Source organism: Rhinatrema bivittatum, chromosome 2 (genome assembly GCF_901001135.1).
Source record: "Rhinatrema bivittatum chromosome 2, aRhiBiv1.1, whole genome shotgun sequence".
In the NCBI taxonomy this organism is placed as follows: Eukaryota; Metazoa; Chordata; class Amphibia; order Gymnophiona; family Rhinatrematidae; genus Rhinatrema; species Rhinatrema bivittatum.
In genome coordinates this window covers 423,184,330-423,205,203 of record NC_042616.1, presented here as the reverse complement: position 1 = coordinate 423,205,203, position 20,874 = coordinate 423,184,330, and the positions used below count along the sequence as shown (strand labels likewise).

The following is a 20,874-nucleotide window of genomic DNA, read 5'->3' as shown; positions in this document are numbered from 1 at the left end:
ATGAACTTAATGAATCAAGTGAGAGAGCAGGGAGGGGTGAAAAAGGAGGGTACATCAGGAGAGCATGAAGACGAGGATTATGCTTGCGAGTTCTGTTGAGGGCTGGGATGATCAGGTGTCAGATAGTTAGAAGAGAGTTTGCGGAATAAAAATGTTTTTAGGTCTTTTTTAAATGTTTTCAGGATGTGCTGGGTCCTCAGTTTTTTGGGTAGGGTGTTCCAAATTTTGGGGGAGGCAATGGAAAATGCTCTCTCTCGTGTAGTTGAAAGCTGAGCGTCTCTTAAGGTGGGGATGTTTAAGAATCCTGCGTTGTTAGAGCGTAGGTTTCTTTGTGGGTTTTGGGGGGTTATGTTTAAGCCTTTTAGTCCATGAAGATCATCATTTAGGATTTTATGAATGATGGTCATTGATTTGTAGGTAATTCGTGCAGAAATAGGTAGCCAATGAAGAGAGGATAAAATGGGTGTTGTGTGTTCATTTCTTTTTTTTCCTGTAAGGATTCTGGCAGCTGAATTCTGCAGTATTTGGAGTGGTTTGAGGGATGATGAAGGGATTCCAATAAATAATGAGTTGCAGTAATCAAAGGTGGAGAAAATAAGCAGCTGCAGGATGGTTCTGAAGTCAGAAGGGTTGAGAAATGGCTTTATATGTCTTAGGGTTAGTAGCTTGTGGTATCCTTCTTTCGTTTTATTTACTATGTGGGATTTGAAAGAGAGATCAGCATCGATGGTAACTCCAAGGTTCCTGGTATGGGTGGTAGGGATTATCGTTATCATTTGTTTATCTAGTATTGTCAGGGGTGGCGGAGTTGGATTGGGTTTTTTATCCATGAGTATGATTTCAGTTTTGTCAAAGTTGATTATGAGTTTCAGGGAGTTTAGTAGATGCTTGATTGAGATAAGTATATCTGAGGTTTTTTTGTATGCGTCTTCAATTGAGTTTTGCATGGGAATTAGAAGCTGAATGTCATCAGCGTAGAGGAAATGTGAGATTCCATGATCTTTTAGTAGTTGGCAGATGGGTAGGAGGTATATGTTGAAGAGGGTAGCAGATAAGGCTGAACCTTGGGGAACTCCAGTTTTGAGGTCAATCATTTTTGATGGGGTGTTGTTGATCACTACTTGGTATGTACGTTCAGAGAGGTAGGACGAGAACCATTGTAATGTAGTACCAGAAAGGCCAATATTTGACAGTCGTTCTAACAGTATATTGTGGTTTACTGTGTCGAAAGCAGCTGAGAGGTCAAGGAGTGTGAGTAGGTATTTTTCACCTTTGTCAAAGCCTCTGATGATAATCATTTAGGAAGATGAGGAGAGATTCTGTATTTAGGTTTTTTCTAAATCCAAATTGGGATGGATGTAGGATGTTGTTTGACTCCAGATAATCATCTAGTTGGGTGTGTACAACTTTTTCAATGGTTTTGGCTAGGAATGACAGGTTTGATATGGGACGGTAGTTGGTGAGGATTTCTGGATCCAGGTTGTTCTTTTTGAGGATTGGTTTGATGACAGCAGATTTGAGGCATTTGGGTGTAGTAGCCTTTGGTCAATGATAAATTGACGATTTTGGTGATGGTTTTAGCAATGGTTGGTTCGATTGTTTTGAGGGAGGTTATTGGGATGGTGTCCAATGTATGGTTGGCTGGGTTCATTTTGTTTATAATAGTTTTAATTTCAAGAGTGGAGGAGATGTTAAAGTTTGACCAGGATGAAGTTATCATGCTGTTGAGTTTGTTGTTCTGGTTGTTGTTGGTTACGTTGGATTGGATGAGATGAGCTATTTTGTTGTTGAAGAAGTCCGCAAAGTCGTCACTTCCATGTTTGGTGCATGTAGAATCTTGGGTGGTTTTGGTAAGTTTTTGAACTATTGTGAATAGCATTCTGGGGTTATGATGAAATTTGGAGAGTTTATTGGAGAAGAAATTCTTTTTTGCATTGTTGATGATATTTTTGTATTGAGTTAGATTGTTCCGATAGTTATTTAGTGTGGTAGGGTTTTTGTTTTTCCGCCATTCTCTTTCTTTTTTTCTGAGTAGACGTTTGGCAATTCTGATATTTTCATTGTACCATTGGTTGTTGTGTTTGGACTGTTTATATTTTGTAATGATGGGATTGATGTTGTCTGCTACTTTTTTGTGATATTCAGCCATGATAAGATAGCATTATCTGTGTTAGAAAGGTTGATGTTTTTTAGTTCTGATTGAAGAGTTTTTTTGTAGGAGATCTGTGTTAAATGGTGGACGGTAAGATATTATTTTGGGGTGCTTTGAAGTGTTTTTAGGTTGAGGTTGGTGAGTAGTTTAGCTTGGATTAGGTGATGGTCAGACCATGGTATTTCTGTAGTGTGAGTAGAGATTGATTTCCAAATTTCAGTGTTGATAAAGATGAGGTCAATTGTGTGGCCTGCTTTGTGAGTTGGAGATTGTATTATTTGTTCAAGATTTATGAAACAACAAGGCGAACGGAAAGGCCCATCTATATTTAATTTCCGCATTTCTTAGAGCCGCTGTTACCTCTCGGAGCTGATAGCGTTTTGAAGGGTTGAGGGCGCCAGGTCATTATATATGGCGATGTCATGATCCTGCCATTTCCAGTGTGGGTTAGCCCTTGCCAAGGTGATAACTTCCTCCTGTTTGAAATTGAGAAATTTTAAAATAATGTTTCGCGGCTGGTTGTCTCTCCTGGGTCCCAGTGTGCGGTGAGCCTGTTCCAGCTCAAGCACTAAAGTGGATACAGGCTCTCCTTGTGGTCTGAAATAAGAGCCTTGCAAATGGCCGCCATCAGCATGCTATCTTTGTACTGTTCAGTTTCAGGCACCCCCGGATGCGAAGGTTAGAGTGGCGCGAGCGATTCTCAAGATCCTTGATTTTGTCAGCCATTACTTCCATGTCCGATGATATTTGTTTAGAGTGGTTGGTGAGCACTTCAAGATTTACGATTTGGTTGTCAGCACGAAGATCCAGCTTGTCCACGCGGTGGCCCATGGAGCTGAGATCTTCCCTCATTTCTGCCATGCCTGCCAAAATGTCCGCGTAGTTCAATAAACCATGTTCAGATTTCAGTTCGAGTTGGAATGTCCGGGTGCAGGGCTCCTGGAGGCTGGTCCTCCGTAGGCTCGGGCTCGGAGCTCAAAGCAGCTGGCTCGGTTAATTCATCCCGGTGCTTAAGGGCCTGCACGCCATCATCTTCTGGCTGGAGATCCCCTGCAATTTTGCTAAATGAAAATTGCTTAAGATAGGCAGTTTTCTTCCATGCGGTCATCCCTGCTGTTTCTTGCAATTAGTTACCAGGCTTTGAAGAAAAAAAAGAGTTCGGCTATTTACAAAAAAAAAAAAGCTCAAATAGAGAGATTGGGAGGGAGCTTATGGATTATGCGGCCATCTTGCAGCACTGCTCAATAACGCCCCCGGTGCTTCCTTTTTAACCTCGCCGGAAGGAGGCCTCGGTATGGCAATCCGAGCTCTGGAGACAGGAGACTTGAATTTAAAGATTTCTACTTACCTGGTCTCTGCGCTTACCGATCATGTGCTGGACGGTCTCCAGCTGCAGGGGGAGAGGAAATTACCTTAACTGCCGTGCTCATTTCCGCACCCGCTGCCTTTCAGACACACCAGAGACTAAGTCCACGCCGGGAACCGGCTACCGGACCAAGGGACACCTCTGAGGGATATCTGAGATCACCTCAGGAATTCTCGACTGGGGGAGAGACCCTTAGGTATAACCGCAGAAGAGCGGGGCTCAATCTTTTTTAAGGTAATTTTGTCTTCTTGCTGTAATTTTCCTAACACTGTGTAGTATGTGGGATAGTGTCCACATCTGCTAGGAGGCAGAGATACCGAAGAGCTGAGGTTATGGCAGGGGTATATTTAGAGTAACATCAACTTTGAAATCTAACGCAGTCTCCCATCTGCTAGCACAAGAGCACATAACCCACTGGTCCTGAGTCCATCTGGCTACATGCTAGGAAATAGTATTTTCTCATGTTTCTTTTGAAACTTCCTCCCTGCAGCTTCATATCTCTTGTCATTGAATTTCGTTTTCTATGTATAATTTTACCTTCTTATACTTTATTGAAGTCTGACAAATATTTTAATGTCCCTAGCATGTCTCCTTTATCCCTCCTCTCATCCAGTCCTGGACCCTGTATCAATTTAGTAGCCTCTCTCTGAACTGCTTCCATCCTCTGAATATCTTAGCTAAAGTAAGTATGGTCTCCAAAACTGGACCCAACCTGAACCAAGGATATAAATATCATATAAAAAATACCCATTTAAACTATTAAAATTATATTGAGTAACCATTTCATTTTTAACTCACTATAGTTTACAATTATACTCATTTCTGTCGGACACTGTGGGTTTAAATTTCCTGTGGTTTGAAATGCCTGTTCACAAGGATTTAGGAAGCTTTCATCAAATGAACCCAAAATTACTGAAATGGAATGAAAGTCTTATTGCAAACCAGTATTTCAAACCAGGGGACCTATAAGCCGAGAGCTCTAAGAGAAAGGCATGAGCATAGCTACTTCTATATTTAATTATTCACTTCAAAAGAGAGCAACTCCATTCAAAACTAAGGGGCCAATAACTTTTCTGAATAATTGCACTCTAGTTATGAATGGGGATTGGTCCCCTTTTGAAGTGAATGAGAAAGGATGTAGCTGACCTCACTCCTTTCCCTTGGTCTGCAATGCTGGTTTCACAGAAAGGATTTTAAGCATTCATTCTAGTTTAGTTTGCTACACATCAAAATACAATCTCTCTAGTTAGAGCCAGCTGCTATTAACCTTATAACTTCATAAGCAATATGAAGAAAAGGAATATGATAAAGAAATCCCTGCAACAGAAGGCACCTTACCTTTATTTGTGGTTTCTTTACTCCTTGTCCCCAGCTTGAGTTATGGGAGGAACTACTTCCTTGAGAGCCTGCATTATTCCAGACTCCTCCCTCTTCTTCCTCTTCCCAGCTTGAATGCCGCGTTCCTGTTACTGGTCCGTCATTCTCTCCCCAGCCATCTTGCATAGATTTTGTACCTAAAAAGCAGTTACACAGCAGTCACTTTATTTTAACACAATTCTTACTCTCCCCCTCCTACGTTCAGGGTGGGGTACAACATAATATCCACAGTTAGTATGTTAACAAATAATAATCATTAAAACATATCAATAGCAAAAATAAGGCACAATGTTGAGATTACTTACCTGATAATCTCGTTTTCCTTAGTGTAGACAGATGGACTCAGAACAAATGGGTATAGTATGCTCGTGCTAGCAGTTGGAGATGGATCTGACGTCAGCATGGGTGTATATATACCCCCACAGGAAGCGTAGCAACTTAGTAATCTTCCTTGCAAAAGCTGTTATGGATGTGTGTACTGACGCTCAGTGAAAAGTGAAACAGGATTCCCCTGACCGATTGATAGTAGCTGGAGACCGCCAGCATTCCCAACCGGAAGACGTTGACACCTGGTAGAGTGTACGCTCTTATGGAAACAGATGACATGGCTTACCTTGAATCGGTGAAACCCATGTACACAGGCAGCCGGGCGGGATGCTGAGTTCATCTGTCTACACTAAGGAAAAGGAGATTATCAGGTAAGTAATCTCAACATTTCCTAGCGTGTAGCCAGATGGACTCAGAACAAATGGGATGTACAAAAGCTTTACTCCCAGCCTGGGCGGGAGGCTGCCTGAGGACCCTGTAGGACTGCCCTCGCAAATGCTGTGTCCTCCCTAGCTTGGACATCCAGACGGTAGAACCTGGAGAAGGTATGGAGGGAGGACCACGTCGCTGCTTTACATATTTCTGCAGGCGACAGCATCCTGGATTCTGCCCAGGATGCCGCTTGTGCTCTGGTAGAATGAGCCTTGACTTGTAGAGGCGGAGACTTCCCGGCCTCTACGTAATCTGCTCTGATAACTTCTTTAATCCAGCGGGCGATGGTGGGCCGAGAGGCCGCTTCCCCTTGTCGTTTCCCGCTGTGCAGGACGAACAGATGGTCTGTCTTTCGGACGTCTTCTGTCATTTCCAGATATCTGGGCAGCAGTCTGCCTATGTCGAGATGGCATAGCAAACGCCCTTCTTCAGATTTCTTCAAACCCGCCGTGGTAGGCAAGGATATAGTTTGGTTAAGGTGAAATTGTGAGACCACTTTAGGTAAAAAGAAGGGAACCGTGCAAAGATGGATAGCCTCTGGAGTGATTCTGAGAAAGGGATCACGGCAGGACAGTGCTTGTAGCTCTGAGACGCGGCGTGCTGAACAGACCACCAATAAGAACACCATCTTCAAGGTTAAAGAATGGAGAGACAGGCCCCGAAGGGGTCTGAAGGTGGATCCCGCGAGGAAATCCAAAACAAGGTTGAGGTTCCACAAAGGCACTGGCCACTTCAGTGGTGGACGAATGTGCTTAACTCCTTTCAGGAAGCGAGACACATCTGGATGCGTGGCAACGGTCTTGCCATCCCTCCTGGGACTATAGCAAGACAGTGCAGCCACCTGAACGTTGATGGAGCTGAGGGAGAGGCCCTTCTGAAGCCCATCTTGCAGGAAATCCAGAACAATAGGGATTGTGGTCGCATGTGGATTGGTGCCATGAGTGTCGCACCATGCTTCAAATATTCTCCAGATCCTTTCGTAGGTGAGAGAAGTGGAAAACTTGCATGCTCGGAGGAGTGTATCTATCACGGGCTCCGAGTAACCTCTTTTCTTCAGTCTAGCCCTCTCAATGGCCAAACCGTAAGAGAGAATTGAGCCGGATCCTTGTGGAGGATGGGACCTTGACGTAGGTGATCCCGGAGAGGAGGCAGGGGAAGGGGCTCCCCTGCCAGTAGTCTTCTCATGTCCGCGTACCGGGGTCTTCTTGGCCAGTCTGGTGCCACTAGAAGAACTAGGCCCCGGTGCCTCTGAATCTTGTGGATGATTGCGCCCAGCAGAGGCCACGGAGGAAAGGCATATAGCAGAGTCCCTGGAGGCTATGGCTGAACCAGGGCATTGCTTCCGTGTGAGAACGGGTCGCGTTTGCGGCTGAAGTATCTGGGTACTTGAGCATTGGACTTGTCCGCTAGTAAGTCCATGTCCGGAATCCCCCAGTGATCCACAATCATCTGGAAGGCTGTGGGTGACAGCTGCCACTCTCCCGGATCTAGGCTCTCTCTGCTGAGGAAGTCCGCCACGGTGTTGTCCTTCCCGGCAATGCGGACGGCTGAAATGTCCTGAAGATTCGCCTCTGCCCAAGCCATCAGCGGGGCTATCTCGAGAGATACCTGTTGGCTTCTGGTTCCGCCCTGACGGTTGACGTATGCCACTGTGGTGGCGTTGTCGGACATCACTCTGACTGCTCTGTTCTTCAGTCTGTGAGCAAATCGTAGGCATGCCAATCGGACTGCCCGGGCCTCTAGACTGTTGATGTTCCACTGACTCTTCTCTGTTCCACCGCCCTTATGCGGTTGAATTCTTCGCAGTGGGCTCCCCAGCCGCTCAGGCTGGCATCTGTGGTGAGCAGAATCCACGTGGGTGAGAACATCTTCGACCCCCTGCTCATGTGGTTGGGACTGCAACCACCACCGTAACTGGGTCCGTACTCTGGCTGGCAGAGGAAGGTGCGTGGAATAGTTTCGCAAGCAGGGGCTCCAGCGAGAGAGCAGGGAGTGTTGTAACGGTCTCAAATGGGCCCTTGCCCAAGGTACCACTTCCAGGGTGGATGCCATGAGGCCGAGAACCTGCAGATAATCCCAAGCAATGGGCCAACTGGCTCCCATCAAGTACCGGATACGCATCTGAAGTTTTAACCTTCTCTTGGTAGTGAGACTGACTGTGTCTGCCTGGGTGTCGAACCGTACTCCCAGGTATTCCAGCGACTGGGAAGGCTGTAGGCAACTCTTGCTGAGGTTGATTACCCAGCCCAAGCTTTCCAGAAGGGCGATCACTCTGTTGGTTGTCCGATGGCTCTCCTCTCGTGATTTCGCCCTGATCAGCCAGTCGTCTAGGTAGGGATGGATCAGGATTCCTTCCCGTCTGAGTGCCGCTGCTACCACTACGACTACCTTGGTGAAGGTCCGCGGGGACGTGGCCAACCCGAAGGGCAGAGCCCGGAATTGGACGTGGCGGCCTAGAACCTTGAAGCGTAGGTAGTGCTGATCCGGATGGATCGGGATATGCAGGTAGGCTTCCGACAAGTCTAAGGCCGTGAGGAATTCTCCTGGCTGTACTGCGGTCTTGACGGAGCGCAGAGTTTCCATGCGAAACCTCGGGACCCTTAAGTATCGATTGACTGACTTGAGGTCCAGTACGGGCCGAAAGGTGCCCCTTTCTTGGGTACCATGAAATAAATGGAATAGTTCCAGAATTCACTTCCCAGGCAGGTACCAGGATGATGGCTTTCAAGGACAGGAGCCTCGCCAGGGTAGCTTCCAATGCTGCCCTCTTGTGTATGGGACATGAAGATTCCACAAACTTGTCCGGAGGGAGATGATGAAAGTCCAGATAATATCCATCTCTGATAATGGTGAGGACCCACTGGTCCGACGTAATCTCGACCCATCTGGGGTAGAAGAGGGTTAACCTGCCCCCTATGGCTCCGTCCCCCAGATGAATCAGCGGATTCTCATTGTGAGGCGCGGCCGGGACCTGAGCCCGGGCCTGCTCCCCTCTTGCGCTGCTTGGTCCGAAAGGACTGATTCCTGGCCTGAGGACGAGGCGCCTGGTAGTGACTCCTGTAGGGAGTGAAGCGCTGTGAGCTTCTGCCCCTAGAGGGCCTTGGAAAGGCACGCTGGTTCCTTCTGAACCGATCTTCCGGCAGTCGAGGTACTGGAGAGGCACCCCATGTGCTGGCCAGTCTATCAAGGTCGCTACCGAACAGGAAAGGGCAGTCTGGTGAGGCGTGTCTTCGAAGGAGCATCAGCTGACCATTTCCGGATCCAGAGCTGCCTCCTGGCGGCTACGGAGGATGAGATCCCCTTGGCTGTTGTCCGGACTAGGTCTGATGCGGCATCCGTGAGGAATGAGAGAGCTGACTCCATGTCTGCTGCTGGAGCATTGTTCCTGACCTGTGACAAACAGGAACGCGTCACCACTGTGCAACAGGTAGCGATCCGCAAAGATAGAGCTGCCACCTCAAAAGTCTGTTTCAGAATGGAGTCCAATCGCCGGTCATGAGGCTCCTTGAGGGCCGCCCCCCCCTTCAACTGGAATGGTAGTGCGCTTGACCACAGCGCTAATCAAGGCATCCACCTGAGGGCACGCCAGCAGCTCCTGGATAGCCGGTGCCAGGGGGTACATGCCTGTCAGGGCCCGACCCCCTTTGAATGAGGCCGCTGGTGCAGCCCATTCTAAATCTATCAGTTGTTGTGCCGCTTGCAAGAATGGAAAATGGCGGACTGTAGGACGAAGACCTTCCAGCAGGGGGTTCTGCGCGGAGGGTATCGAAGCACTGGGACCTGTAATATCCAACTCCGCCAGGCACTGAGACACCAGGTCGGAGAGATCCTCTTTAGGGAAGAACCGCCTCATGGTTCTATATGGCTCAATCCCTGAGGGAAGTTCCCCCTCGTCCGGGAGTTCGGATTCGTCCGGTGAAACATCCGGGTCCGACTGATCCGGGCTGTCTGGAGGCGGGAGGTCCGGCACACGATAAGGGCGTGAAGGTCCCGGAACAGGATCCGCTGGCGCCGTAACCGCAGTGGCAGCGGCAGCCGCAGCCGGACCAGCAGAAACAGCAGGAACAACAGGAACAGCAGGGCCTGGACGGGAAGCTGTCTGCATCTGAACAAAAGCATGAATCCCCTTAAAGAGATCCACCCAGGAAATGGAGGCAGTCTCTAATCGCTGGGGTACGAGATCCCCCGGAATTCCAGGTTGGTCGAGACAGCCCACTAAATCCGGGGTAGCCCCTGGGGAACTGTCAGCGAATCGTGGCTGAGACTGGTCCTGACCCGAGGCTCCCACGGCCTCCTCACATTGGGCACCATAGGGAGTCTGGCTCTTCACTGTGTGTGGCTCTAAGCTGGCATGCAGAGCAGAGGCCGAGGGCTTTAATGCCAGAGGCAAGAGGTGCCCCTACTGAGGCCTTCTGTTCCATTGAAAAATATGCGCTTAATAATAAGCGGCAGCAATATACGCTTAGTACAAAAGGCGCTCAATAATATGCGGCAGCAACATACGCTTAGTACAACAGGCGCTCAATAATATGCGGCAGCAATATATGCTTTAATACAATAGGCGCTCAAGAATAAGCGGCAGCAATATACGCTTAATACAACAGGCACTCAATAATATGCGGCAGCAATATACGCTTAGTGCAACAGGCACTCAATAATATGCGGCAGCAATATACGCTTTAATACAATAGGCGCTCAAGAATAAGCGGCAGCAATATACGCTTAGTACAACAGGCGCTTAATATGCGGCAGTAATATATGCTCAATGATATCCAATATGCTCTCAGCAATAGGTGGCTAGCAATATACACTCAATGATATGCAATATGCTCTCAGCAATATGTAGCTAGCAATATACGCTCAATGATATGCAATATGCTCTCAGCAATATGCGGCTTAGCAATATATGCTCAATAATATGCAATATGCTCTCAGCAATATGCAGCTTAGCAATATCCGCTCAATGATATGCAATATGCTCTCAGCAATATGCGGCTTAGCAATATACACTCAATGCTATGCATATGCGGCTTAGTCATAGACCTGTGCCGATCATGGGCGCTCAATACCTGAGTAAGGCCAACAAAATGGTGCCCGTCCACGGCGTGCCGCCCACAAGCCACGCCGCCGATCCTCGTTCCTCGGAGACCAAAAAGTAAGAGATGTACGCCTTACCTGATCCTCGGCGCTTCCCGGCTAGAACCCGGGCGGTCTCCGGCTGCGGGGGGAGCGGGCAAGTACCTTCACCGCCGCGCTTTGAGGAAATGCACCCGCTGCCTCGTCCACGCCGGGACCGAGGCACCTCGTACGCCTCTCCCGGGGGCTACGTCCCTGCTGCGATTCGGCCACCGGACCGAGGACTTAAACCTCCGGGGGATCACGGAAATCACCCCGGGAAACTCAACTGGGGGAGGGACCTTAGGGTATCACCGCAGGAGTGCGGGGCTCGATGGTGCTGTAGAAGTTTTAGGAAAAAGAAAGTAGAAAGTAGATTTGGAAACACGCTCAGCGAGCGTGCAGGCTCTCCAAACTGCTTTGGAGACGGAAATTACTAAGTTGCTACGCTTCCTGTGGGGTATATATACACCCGTGCTGACGTGAGATCCGTCTCCAACTGCTAGCACGAGCATACTATACCCATTTGTTCTGAGTCCATCTGGCTACACGACAGGAAAGTAAAAATTACATAAGACCATAATAAAAGCATAATAAAAGACAAAAACCCAAACTATGTTTAACCTTCATAGGCTTGCTTTAAGAAAGGTTTTTAGGGCTTTTTTTTTTTTTTTTAAACTTGGGCTCCTTCAAGTTTCGGATCTCTTTTGGAAGAGAGTTCCAAAAAGTCAGGCCTTCTATTGAGAAAGCACGTTCCCCCTGCTTTCGTCTAAATGAGCTGTCTTCGGAGAAGAAATATCCAAAATGTTTTCACCAGATGATCGCAGCAATCTAGCAGGGGCGTGTATTTTCACCATGGTATTAATCCATTGTGAATGTAAATTATTGACGAGTGCGCACAATGATGGCTAGTTTATATTATATATGGAAAGCTATTGTAAGCCAATGGAGTGACTGTAATACGGGAGTCATATGTTCATTAACCGGTGTATTGGTTAGTAAACAAGCAGCTGAATTTTGAAAAATCTGAAGAGGACAAATAGCGTAAATTGGAAGACCTGAGATTAATGAATTACAGTAGTCAATGCCTGAAAAAAGAAGTGCTTGTAAGACAGTATCGGGCCGATACAGTAAGGACGCGTAAGAAAAAGTGCAGCAGTGCCGGGCGCCCACTCGTTTGCCGCGCGCACATCTTGGTCCACAAGCCTCTTGATTCAGTATTCAAATTAGACGCAAATCCAAGCGGCGTCCAAAGCGCGTCAATGAAGCGGTAGGCATTCGCAATCCATTTTACTGTATAGAGTGGTATGCAGCGCCTATACAGTATCCAGGGTGCGCTGGTACCTGTCATTTGAAATGTCATTTCACCAGGTAAGTGGATGGTTCTTTTCTACAGACCCCACTGCATTGAGCGCCTGGCCGGACGTCCAAGCCGCGACCTTGGACGTCCGGCCTGGCACTCAAGGCAGCGGGGCTTCCGATCATGGACGCCCGGATACAGTCGGGAAGGTCCAGGTTGCGGCTTCCATTCATGGACGTTCCTGTCTCTTTCCGGACGTCCATGACTGAAATGCCCCGCTGCTTGTACGGGGGTCTGTGCTTCTGCCTGTCTGGTCCATTTTACCGTAGTATTCCATGTTGTCCATGGCGCTGTCCGGTACGAAGCTGACTGAACACCACACTAACGCCAGGGACAGGGTAGGCGGTAAATATTCAGGTTAAAAGACGCGGTAAATAAGCTGGTTAAAAGGGCGATAATTTGGGCGCATGTTACTGTATCAGATCATTAACAAATATACATGCAGTGGGCGGAAACGGATATGTGTCCTTTTCGGCAAGCGGTAAGGACGCGTAAAAGCCGATACTGAATCATGGGTACGCCTTACGTGTCCAAAACGTGTGTCCAAAGCAGGTTAAAAACTGGGTAACCACAGCTGCGCTTTACTGTATCGGCCCGTATGAAAGTTACCAACATCAAGGAAAGGTTTGAGATGTGTAGCAGACTAAGTTTATAGTGTGAGGTTTGTATTGGTGCTTTAATATGCACATTCATAGTTAATGAGTCAATTATGAAACCCAGATTCTGGACTGAGTCAGTGAGTGCAATGCATTGGATTTTAAAATGGATCTTCTTTGGAACATTAGAAGCTGTAAAATGTTGAAAGGTACATAGTTTCGGTTTTATTAATATTCAGTGCTAGTTTTGATTTAACCAGTTTTGAGTAAAAGAAAGACAGTGTATTAAGAACTATTCAGTTTGTGCCCAAGTTGTTTTGATTGCAAAGAAAAACTGGATGTCAGTGTAAATTTTATAGTTTACTTTCAATAAAGCAATGAAAAATGCCAAGAAAAACATTACTCAAAGCGCTTCATTCTATCAGGCACAATTCCCCCACTTTTGGCAGTATGACAGTGCCCCTAAGAGTATCTCTCATTCGTCCAGTGCTATACTGGCCCTCTTTATCCAGTCTGCACTTGTTATGCTGCAGCACGTCCCCTCTCTCTTCATTTTGACTTACATCTTACAATCGGGCCGATACAATAAAATTCGCGGGAGAGCAGGTGCTCTGAGGCGAGCGCCTGCTCTCCCAACACATGCCCAGGCTACTATCCGGGGTGAGTGATAGAGTATGCAAATGAGGTCCCGCAGTAAAAGGAGGCGCTAGGGACACTAGCGCGTCCCTAGCGCCTCCTTTTTGACAGGAGCGGCGGCTGTCAGCAGGTTTGACAGCCGACATTCAATTTTACCAGCGTCTGTTCTCAAACCCGCTGACAGCCATGGGTTCGGAAAACGGACGCCGGCTTAATTGAGCATCCGTCTTCCGACCCGCGGGCAGAGTTAAAAATTTATTTTTTTTTAAATTTTGGGGCCTACGGCTTAATATCGCTATGATATTAAGTTGGAGGGTGTACAGAAAAGCAGTTTTTTTTCTGCTTTTCTGTACACTTTCCCGGTGCCGGCAGAAATTAACGCCAGCCTTTGGGCAGGAGTTAATTTCTGAAAGTAAAATGTGCGGCTTGGCTGCACATTTTACTTTCTGTATCACGCGGGAATAACTAATAGGGCCATCAACATGCATTTGCATGTTGCGGGCGCTATTGGTTTCGAGCGGGGTTGGCCGAGCATTTTCAGCGCACTATTATCCCTTACTGTATAAAGGGTAAAAATAGCGCGTCGAAAACGTGTGGCCAGTATATCACATTCAGGCTGATACTGTATCAGCCTGAATGTGATATACTGATTTTTATGTATGGTTTACCATATTCTCTGCCTTGAACTGTGGATGAGGTGGGTTATAAATATTTTATAAATAAATACTGTGCCCTCTTTTTTTTTTTTCTGCAGGAACCTCCAGTTTCAACAGTAATATCCAGCTAAACATTGCTTCCTTAAATATTTAGTTTTAAACTGTATTTTGAAAAAAAATTCATGTTAGTTCAAAGGGCATATTAAGTCGTGATCACAAACAGCCACAGTCAACTTGCAGCACTGGAGACTCATCTTACTGTTTTCTCCAGCTCTTTATATTTTGGTGCTTCAGGATCACGGAAAGGGCAAACTATGCAGCAAGCCAGTAGGATTACAACACAGACTGACAATGGGCTAGAGACCCTGGAGACCCTAAACTAGTCAAAGAATGTTTCTTCAAAATAGCTTGTATCAATTCGTTTTCATTTTTAAAAAAATGTCTTATTAGTTGATAAGTTATAGACATGCAAAAATACAAAAATAAATCCATATAAATAATTCAGCTACTGAAGACTCAAAATTCAAAGGAATAATATGGAGAAAAAAAAAATGTTTGTACATGAAATATCTTTTCTAAAGGAACATGCCAGATCCTCAAAATAGTGTGTTCCTTCACAGCATGCATACTGCTAAATTACTTGCACTAAAAATGAAAAGTACTACATATTCTAAATCTATACTTGCAGACAGCTCCATTTTAGAGAGTACAATCCAAATCAGAAATGCTTGTCTCTGAACCCAGTCCCAAGATACCAGCGACTTTTAAGCTTTTGTTGTAAGGTTAAGAACAAAGAACAGGATTAACACAATAAAGGAAAACAAAATATGATATTGTATCACAGACTTAGAATTCTCATGAACCCTTCTACTGAAAATTGTTAACTCAAAAGGCATTATACTTTGCTAACACTCACTAGGTTTCATGGAGTTAGGAGCATTAGAGGGTGTATTTCCCCACCCTGGAGCAGAAGCTCCTGGATCATCTACCTCACTCCATCCTGACGGGGCTTCACTTGGCTCACCCCAGGCAGATGTCCCATTATCCGGTGTTGGTGGTTTGCTTTTGTTCCAGACTGTTAAAAAAAAAACAAAAAAACCCCACAACCCTTAACATAATTCTACATTTCAAGCATGTACATTCATATACATAGATACAAATACATTTAAGATTATTTAAGACCAAAGCAACTAAAGAAAGCAAAACTGTAATAGGTATTCTCTGAAGAAAACAGTTCACTAGTCACTAAAGTGCTTCATGACTAATAGTGCTGGACAGAATCTTAGAGAGCTTTCTGGAAAAGCAAGTCTTTCACTGCCAATGTGCAGTAGCTCCTGTACTGCTTGCAGCCCTGATGTTCCTCCCATTCTACTTACTTTATTTTTCGTACTATAAGACGCACCTGACCATAAGACGCATCTAGGGTTTAGAGGAGGAAAATAAGAAAAAAAAAATATTCTGAATTAAATGGTGTGCTAAAATATTTAATAAAATATAACAGAATAATATTTTAACAACGTAAAGTGAACAGCAGTATTAAGAACCATCATCACTGTCATTAACAAATGAGGAGAGACTTTAACGTTCAAGTACTCTTCTAGTTGACTGGGAACCCCAGAATTTATGTCAGAATTTATGAAGCTCAGTTGCTCACAATCACTGGAATCACTTTCTTCGCTATCTTCATATATGATGCCATCTAAGGCATTGCTAATACCACGTTTTTTGAATGACCGTAAAACGGTTTCATCCTTCACTGACTGCCATGATGTTTACACCTATTCACAAACGTGAGCGATAGTGGGTCTCTTCATTCGTCCAGTAGTTGTCAGATCATGATTAACAGCAGCCATCCATTTGTTCCACTCTTCTCGCACATAGACTTTAAACGGTTTGTTGATGGAAACGTCTAGAGATTGCAACTGGCTGGTAAGACCCCCAGGAATTACAGCTAGATGAGTCTTCACTTCTTTAAAGCTCTTTTTTGTGGTCTCGCTAATATGTGCTCTTAACTGGTCAAGCATAATAGGGCAGGTTTTTTCAGAAGCCCTCCAGGATGTTTGGACCACATTTTTTCAACCCATACTTTCATTCCATTTTTGTCCATCCATCCTCTCTCATGAACATGCACAACTCCTCCTCGGGGGATCGCTTCTTTTGGCATGTTTTTCCTTTTGAAAATTAACATCGGTGGCAGTTTGGTGCCGTCTGCACAGCAGGACAACACAACAGTGTAATGGAGACAGCGTGGAGGTGGAGGTAGACGAGACAATAGCAGCATCTGAGACAGATGATTGGCAGAGCTTAATACATAGTGACTGGAGATTGGAGGCGGTTCTACTGACAGACCCCATCCAGTGTCAAAGACAATTGGTACTGAGCCTCGTATCTGTTAATAGTCTCAGCAGATTCGGCAGGTCAGCGGTTGTAGCTGAGAGTGTCAGGCGGCTCTCTGCACTCTCCCAAGTCCCGGGTGATGGGCAGCAGGGGTGGCAACTGACCAGATGCCCTGAGATTCAGCAGTAAAGTGGGACATTTAATCATCTCCCAATGTTTTGCGCAGGCCAACTGCTCCCTCTTCTAACAGCTGCCGCCACCACTGACAGGTCAGGTAATACACATCACGGTCTGTGATGCTACATTTGCTCCATAAGATGCACAGACATTTTCCCCCCCACTTTTGGGGGGGAAAAAAGTGCATCTTATGAAGTGAAAAATATGGTATTTAGTTGGACTAGGTGACACATGACTGAAGGAGAGATGGGTGCGTGTGTGTGACTGAACACCTGTAGCAAGTAAGCACTTTGCTCTCTCAGAAGACAAGCAGGTTCACCTAGTTACTTAAGTGGGATTCCATGAGGACATATTTATAACAAAAGATAGAACAAAAAAAACCCAAGCAGATGGAACTTGTTTTGTTTTGAGACCACCACTTTTTCTAATTCTATATAACAGGGTTGATAATCCATAATTATAAAACTGGATCCTAGGTGGAACAGAGTTAGGTTCTACTCTTCAAAGGAGCCATGGAGAACAGACAATCCAAATCTATTATTCTGCCGAAATGCCATGTTCAGGTAACAACATGATGTGAATATGTAGTCTGAATTTCAAGTTGTACCCTTGCAAATCTTAGTGAAGCTAGATTTTAGTTGAGAAATCAAAGCTGCCACAGCCCTTACATTAAAGGCCTTGACAAGCCACTCTAAAGTCAGACCTGTCTAGGCATGCAAGGAGATGCAATCTGTTATCCAATTAGAAATGGTGTTTTGTCACTGCATTTCCAGGGTGGCTTTCTAATGGTTCAAATTCACTCCAGGTATAAGGCAACAGCTCTTGCAATCAACAAAATGAAGGGCCTGTTGTAGAGGACTGACTGATTAAGGTGGAAATCAAAGAGCATCTTAAACAGAAACCTAAGATATGTGCAAAGCACCACCTTATTACAATGAAACCTAGTTTAAAGCCTATTAAGTCACTAGAGGCTGAAGTTCACAGACTGCAGGTTGAAGTGACCACCACAGACAATGCAACTTTACAGGTCAGGTACTTGAGTTCACAAGAATATAGAGGTTCGCAGGTGGCTTTCATCAGCTAGGTAAGAACTACGTTAATGCCTCATGACAATGCAGGAAGCTTGATAAGAGGCTTTAACTGAAACAGATCAGGCATGAATCAGTACAGAAAATGGGGTTTCCTTTTAGATATAAATTTGCAATAAGAGCTAAATGCACTAAGATGAAACCTAAAAGTTGGTTTATAGGTCAGACTTACAGCTGCATAAGGTAATCAAGAAGTTTGTGTGTGGAACAAGAAAAAAATCTACGGTCTTGCCATCATAGCCTATGTAAACTATAGGTCAGTATTACTCTGGGTATCATGTTCTCTGCTCCCAAAAGATACATCATATTTAGATATTGATGGCCTTAAATTACTTTTATTAATAGAGGACTGAAATTTAGGAATCCAACTGAATCCAAAGTTGTCCTTCAAAGCTCATAAGAATGGTGGCTAGATCAGCCTTCTTTAAGCTCAGAGTGCTAAGGAGGCTAAAGTACAATGTGTCCAGGGACACTTAGGATAATTATATAAACCCTGGTTTTATCTAAACTAGATTACTGTAACATACTAACTGTGGGGCTACCAAAAATGCTCCTGTATATTCTGCAACTGGTGTAGAACAGTGCTGCAAGAACTGATAACTGGTTCAAGAGTGTATCATAATTCTACATCCAGGCTTAAAGAGTTACCATGGCTCCCAAAGCAGCAAAGAATACTAAGCTTCTCACCATTTTTTCAGAGCTCTTTATAGTAACTCCTTTCTTGTAACTCTACCAATATCATATCATGTTTATTAAGATCACCCAGACAAAATTCTCTTCTAATTCCAGAATTACAGATTACAGGAGACATGCTCAATAGCACTGAGTTTTTGGGGTGGGGGGGAAGTATTTTTTTAGGCAGGCATATTAATAACTTAAGTTTTCAATTTATCTGATTTAATGTATATATTTGTAATGTGAGATTTATTTTATGAATGCCACTTTGCAATCCACACTAGATAACTTATTAGAAGATGGTGAAATATAAGAACTCAAAATATGCTTCCTTTACATCCAGAGAACATAGCTAATCTCTTGATTATAAAAGACAATTATGGAGTCCAAAGTAACCACCTTGAACTTTAACTCTCTTCAGGATTTATTTTTTTTTTTTAAAGACCTTAAGGTCTAGGATGGGTCAGAATCCTCTTGTCTTCTTGGGGACCAGAAAAGCCTGAAGTAAAATCTTTATCCTCTCTGCTGCAGTGGTGAAGTTTCAAGCAGTCTGGCTGGTAAGAAAGATTTGTACCCTGAGCAATTCTTGCTGTTGAGAAAATTTTAATGTTCTTTAGGGCAGGCAATTTGGAGAAATTCCTAATAGATATAAATCTGTAAACTCTCTTCATGATCTGGAGGATCCATCTGTAAGTTTATCATGAACCAATGGAATATGAAAACCTCAACCTATGCTCTACAGCAGCGGTTCTCAACCGGTGTGTCGCGACACCCTAGTGTGTCGCCAAGCATCGGCTGCTGTGTCGCATGTTCCCGGTCTCTCCCGCTGCTCTTTCTTCCCTGCTGCCGTTGCCGCTGGGCTATCAGCACGTTCAAGCCCAGCGGGAATGGCAGCGGCGCTAAAAGAAGCTGTGGCACTTGTGGCTGGGCCTTTTCTTCTTCCCGCCCCCCCCCCCCCCCCCGTGACCCGGAACAGGAAGTGATACGCAGTGCGCGGGAAGGAGAAAGAGCCGGCCCGTGCCACGTGATAAAGTAGCAGCGAGACAGCAGCATCATCGCCCCCGGGCAATCGAAGCAGCCGGTAATCGAGAAAGGAGAGAGCAGCATGAGCCTCCCGCGGCCGATGGGATTCTACTTTCTTGGCTTGCGGGGGCTGGAGAAGGAGGCTGCTGCAGCTAACATTTGTGCTCGGGGAGGGGCGGGGAAGAGGAAGTGAGTGAGAAAGAAGCAGCCAGCCTGCGTGTGATTGAGAGCATGTGTGTGAGTGAGAGAAACTGGTCAGAGAGCTGATGTGTGTGTGTATGTGAGAGACAATGAAAGTGACTGCTCAAGGAGATGACTGATGTGTATGTGAGAGTGTGAGACATTAGTCAGGGAGGTGACTGATGTGTGTGTGTGTGTGAGAGAGAAAAAGCATTGAAGTGAGAAATCTGGGTATGTGAGAAAGCATGGACGTAATAAGCCTGCTGTTGGGGGAGAGGGGGTGTGTGTGTGTGAAAAAAAGCATGGGAGTGAGAAGCCTGATTATGTGAGAGAAAGAGCATGGGAGTGGGAAGCCTGTGTGTGTGCATGCATGAGAGCGAGAGACTGGTTGGTAAGGTGATGGGGTGTGTGAGAGAAAGAGACTGGTGTGTGTGAATATGAGAGAAAGAATGTGATTCAGAGAATGAGAAGCCTGTGCAGTGGAGAGCGAGCATGGAAATGAGAGAGAGACTGGTGTGTGTGTGTATGTATGTGTGTGTAACAGAGAGAAAGTGATTATGGGAATGAGAAGCCTGTGCATGTGAAGAGAGTGAGCATGGGAGTTAGAAACCTGGGTGTGTGTGAGACAGCAGTGTGTTTACAAGAACCAAAATGGGAGAGATCAATGGGAAAATTAGATTTTTCTAGATGTTTTTTATTTTGTTGCAATAGCAATCAGCAGTCCTACATTCCTGGCTGAGACAAATAAAAGCTCTTTGAAAAAAACTTGCTTATCGATATTTAGACATTTTGTAATATTGTTATATCTGGGCTAAGTATATTCCTTGTCTGGTTGTTTTGGTTCTTGTAAACACACTGCTAAATTTCCAGAAAAAACCTGAAAATTAAGATCTCTGAATATTCTAAAGGTTTTCAGAGATCAGATAGCCAACAATTTCTCTTAATATGGACAATTGAGTAGTTATGTTTTAACTGAATAAGTAGGGAGGAAGAGGATCATTCCTTCTGTGTTGGGAAGCTGTCAGAGTATGAAACTGGGATGGGATAAAACTGCATGGGATGCCCATAAGAGCTACTTAACTGGTAGAAAAAGAGATGGCAAACCTTCACAAGTAGTCCCTGGATCAGGATGCTACAGACAATATATTGAGTTTGGTCACCAAAGATGAACCTCTTCACCATCTCTCTGAACAAAGCTCTAAGTTTGTTCCGGGAGAGGATCAGAGGGCAATATTGCCTTCTCTCTTCATCGAGTGATAGATCTTCTGTATACATATCATCTGATACACATGGTTGTGAAGACCTCAGTAAAACTCTGATCTGTGATCTTATAGCTCCTCCTTGTGTAGGTGTTATCCATCAGGAAACCAGTCAAGT

At 45.3% G+C, this 20,874-nt stretch overlaps 1 protein-coding gene across 1 annotated transcript in view; it reads right to left on the bottom strand.

Moving 5' to 3' along the window:
• TNRC6B (trinucleotide repeat containing adaptor 6B) overlaps positions 1-20,874 on the bottom strand; it is an 877,462-nt gene that overhangs the window by 445,197 nt on the left and 411,391 nt on the right. The window contains exons 9-10 of the mRNA XM_029590231.1: positions 14,934-15,092; positions 4,857-5,032 (exon numbers count right to left, since the gene is read on the bottom strand). Coding sequence (XP_029446091.1) covers positions 4,857-5,032; positions 14,934-15,092 — 335 coding nt within the window. The remainder of the gene's footprint in view (positions 1-4,856; positions 5,033-14,933; positions 15,093-20,874) is intronic.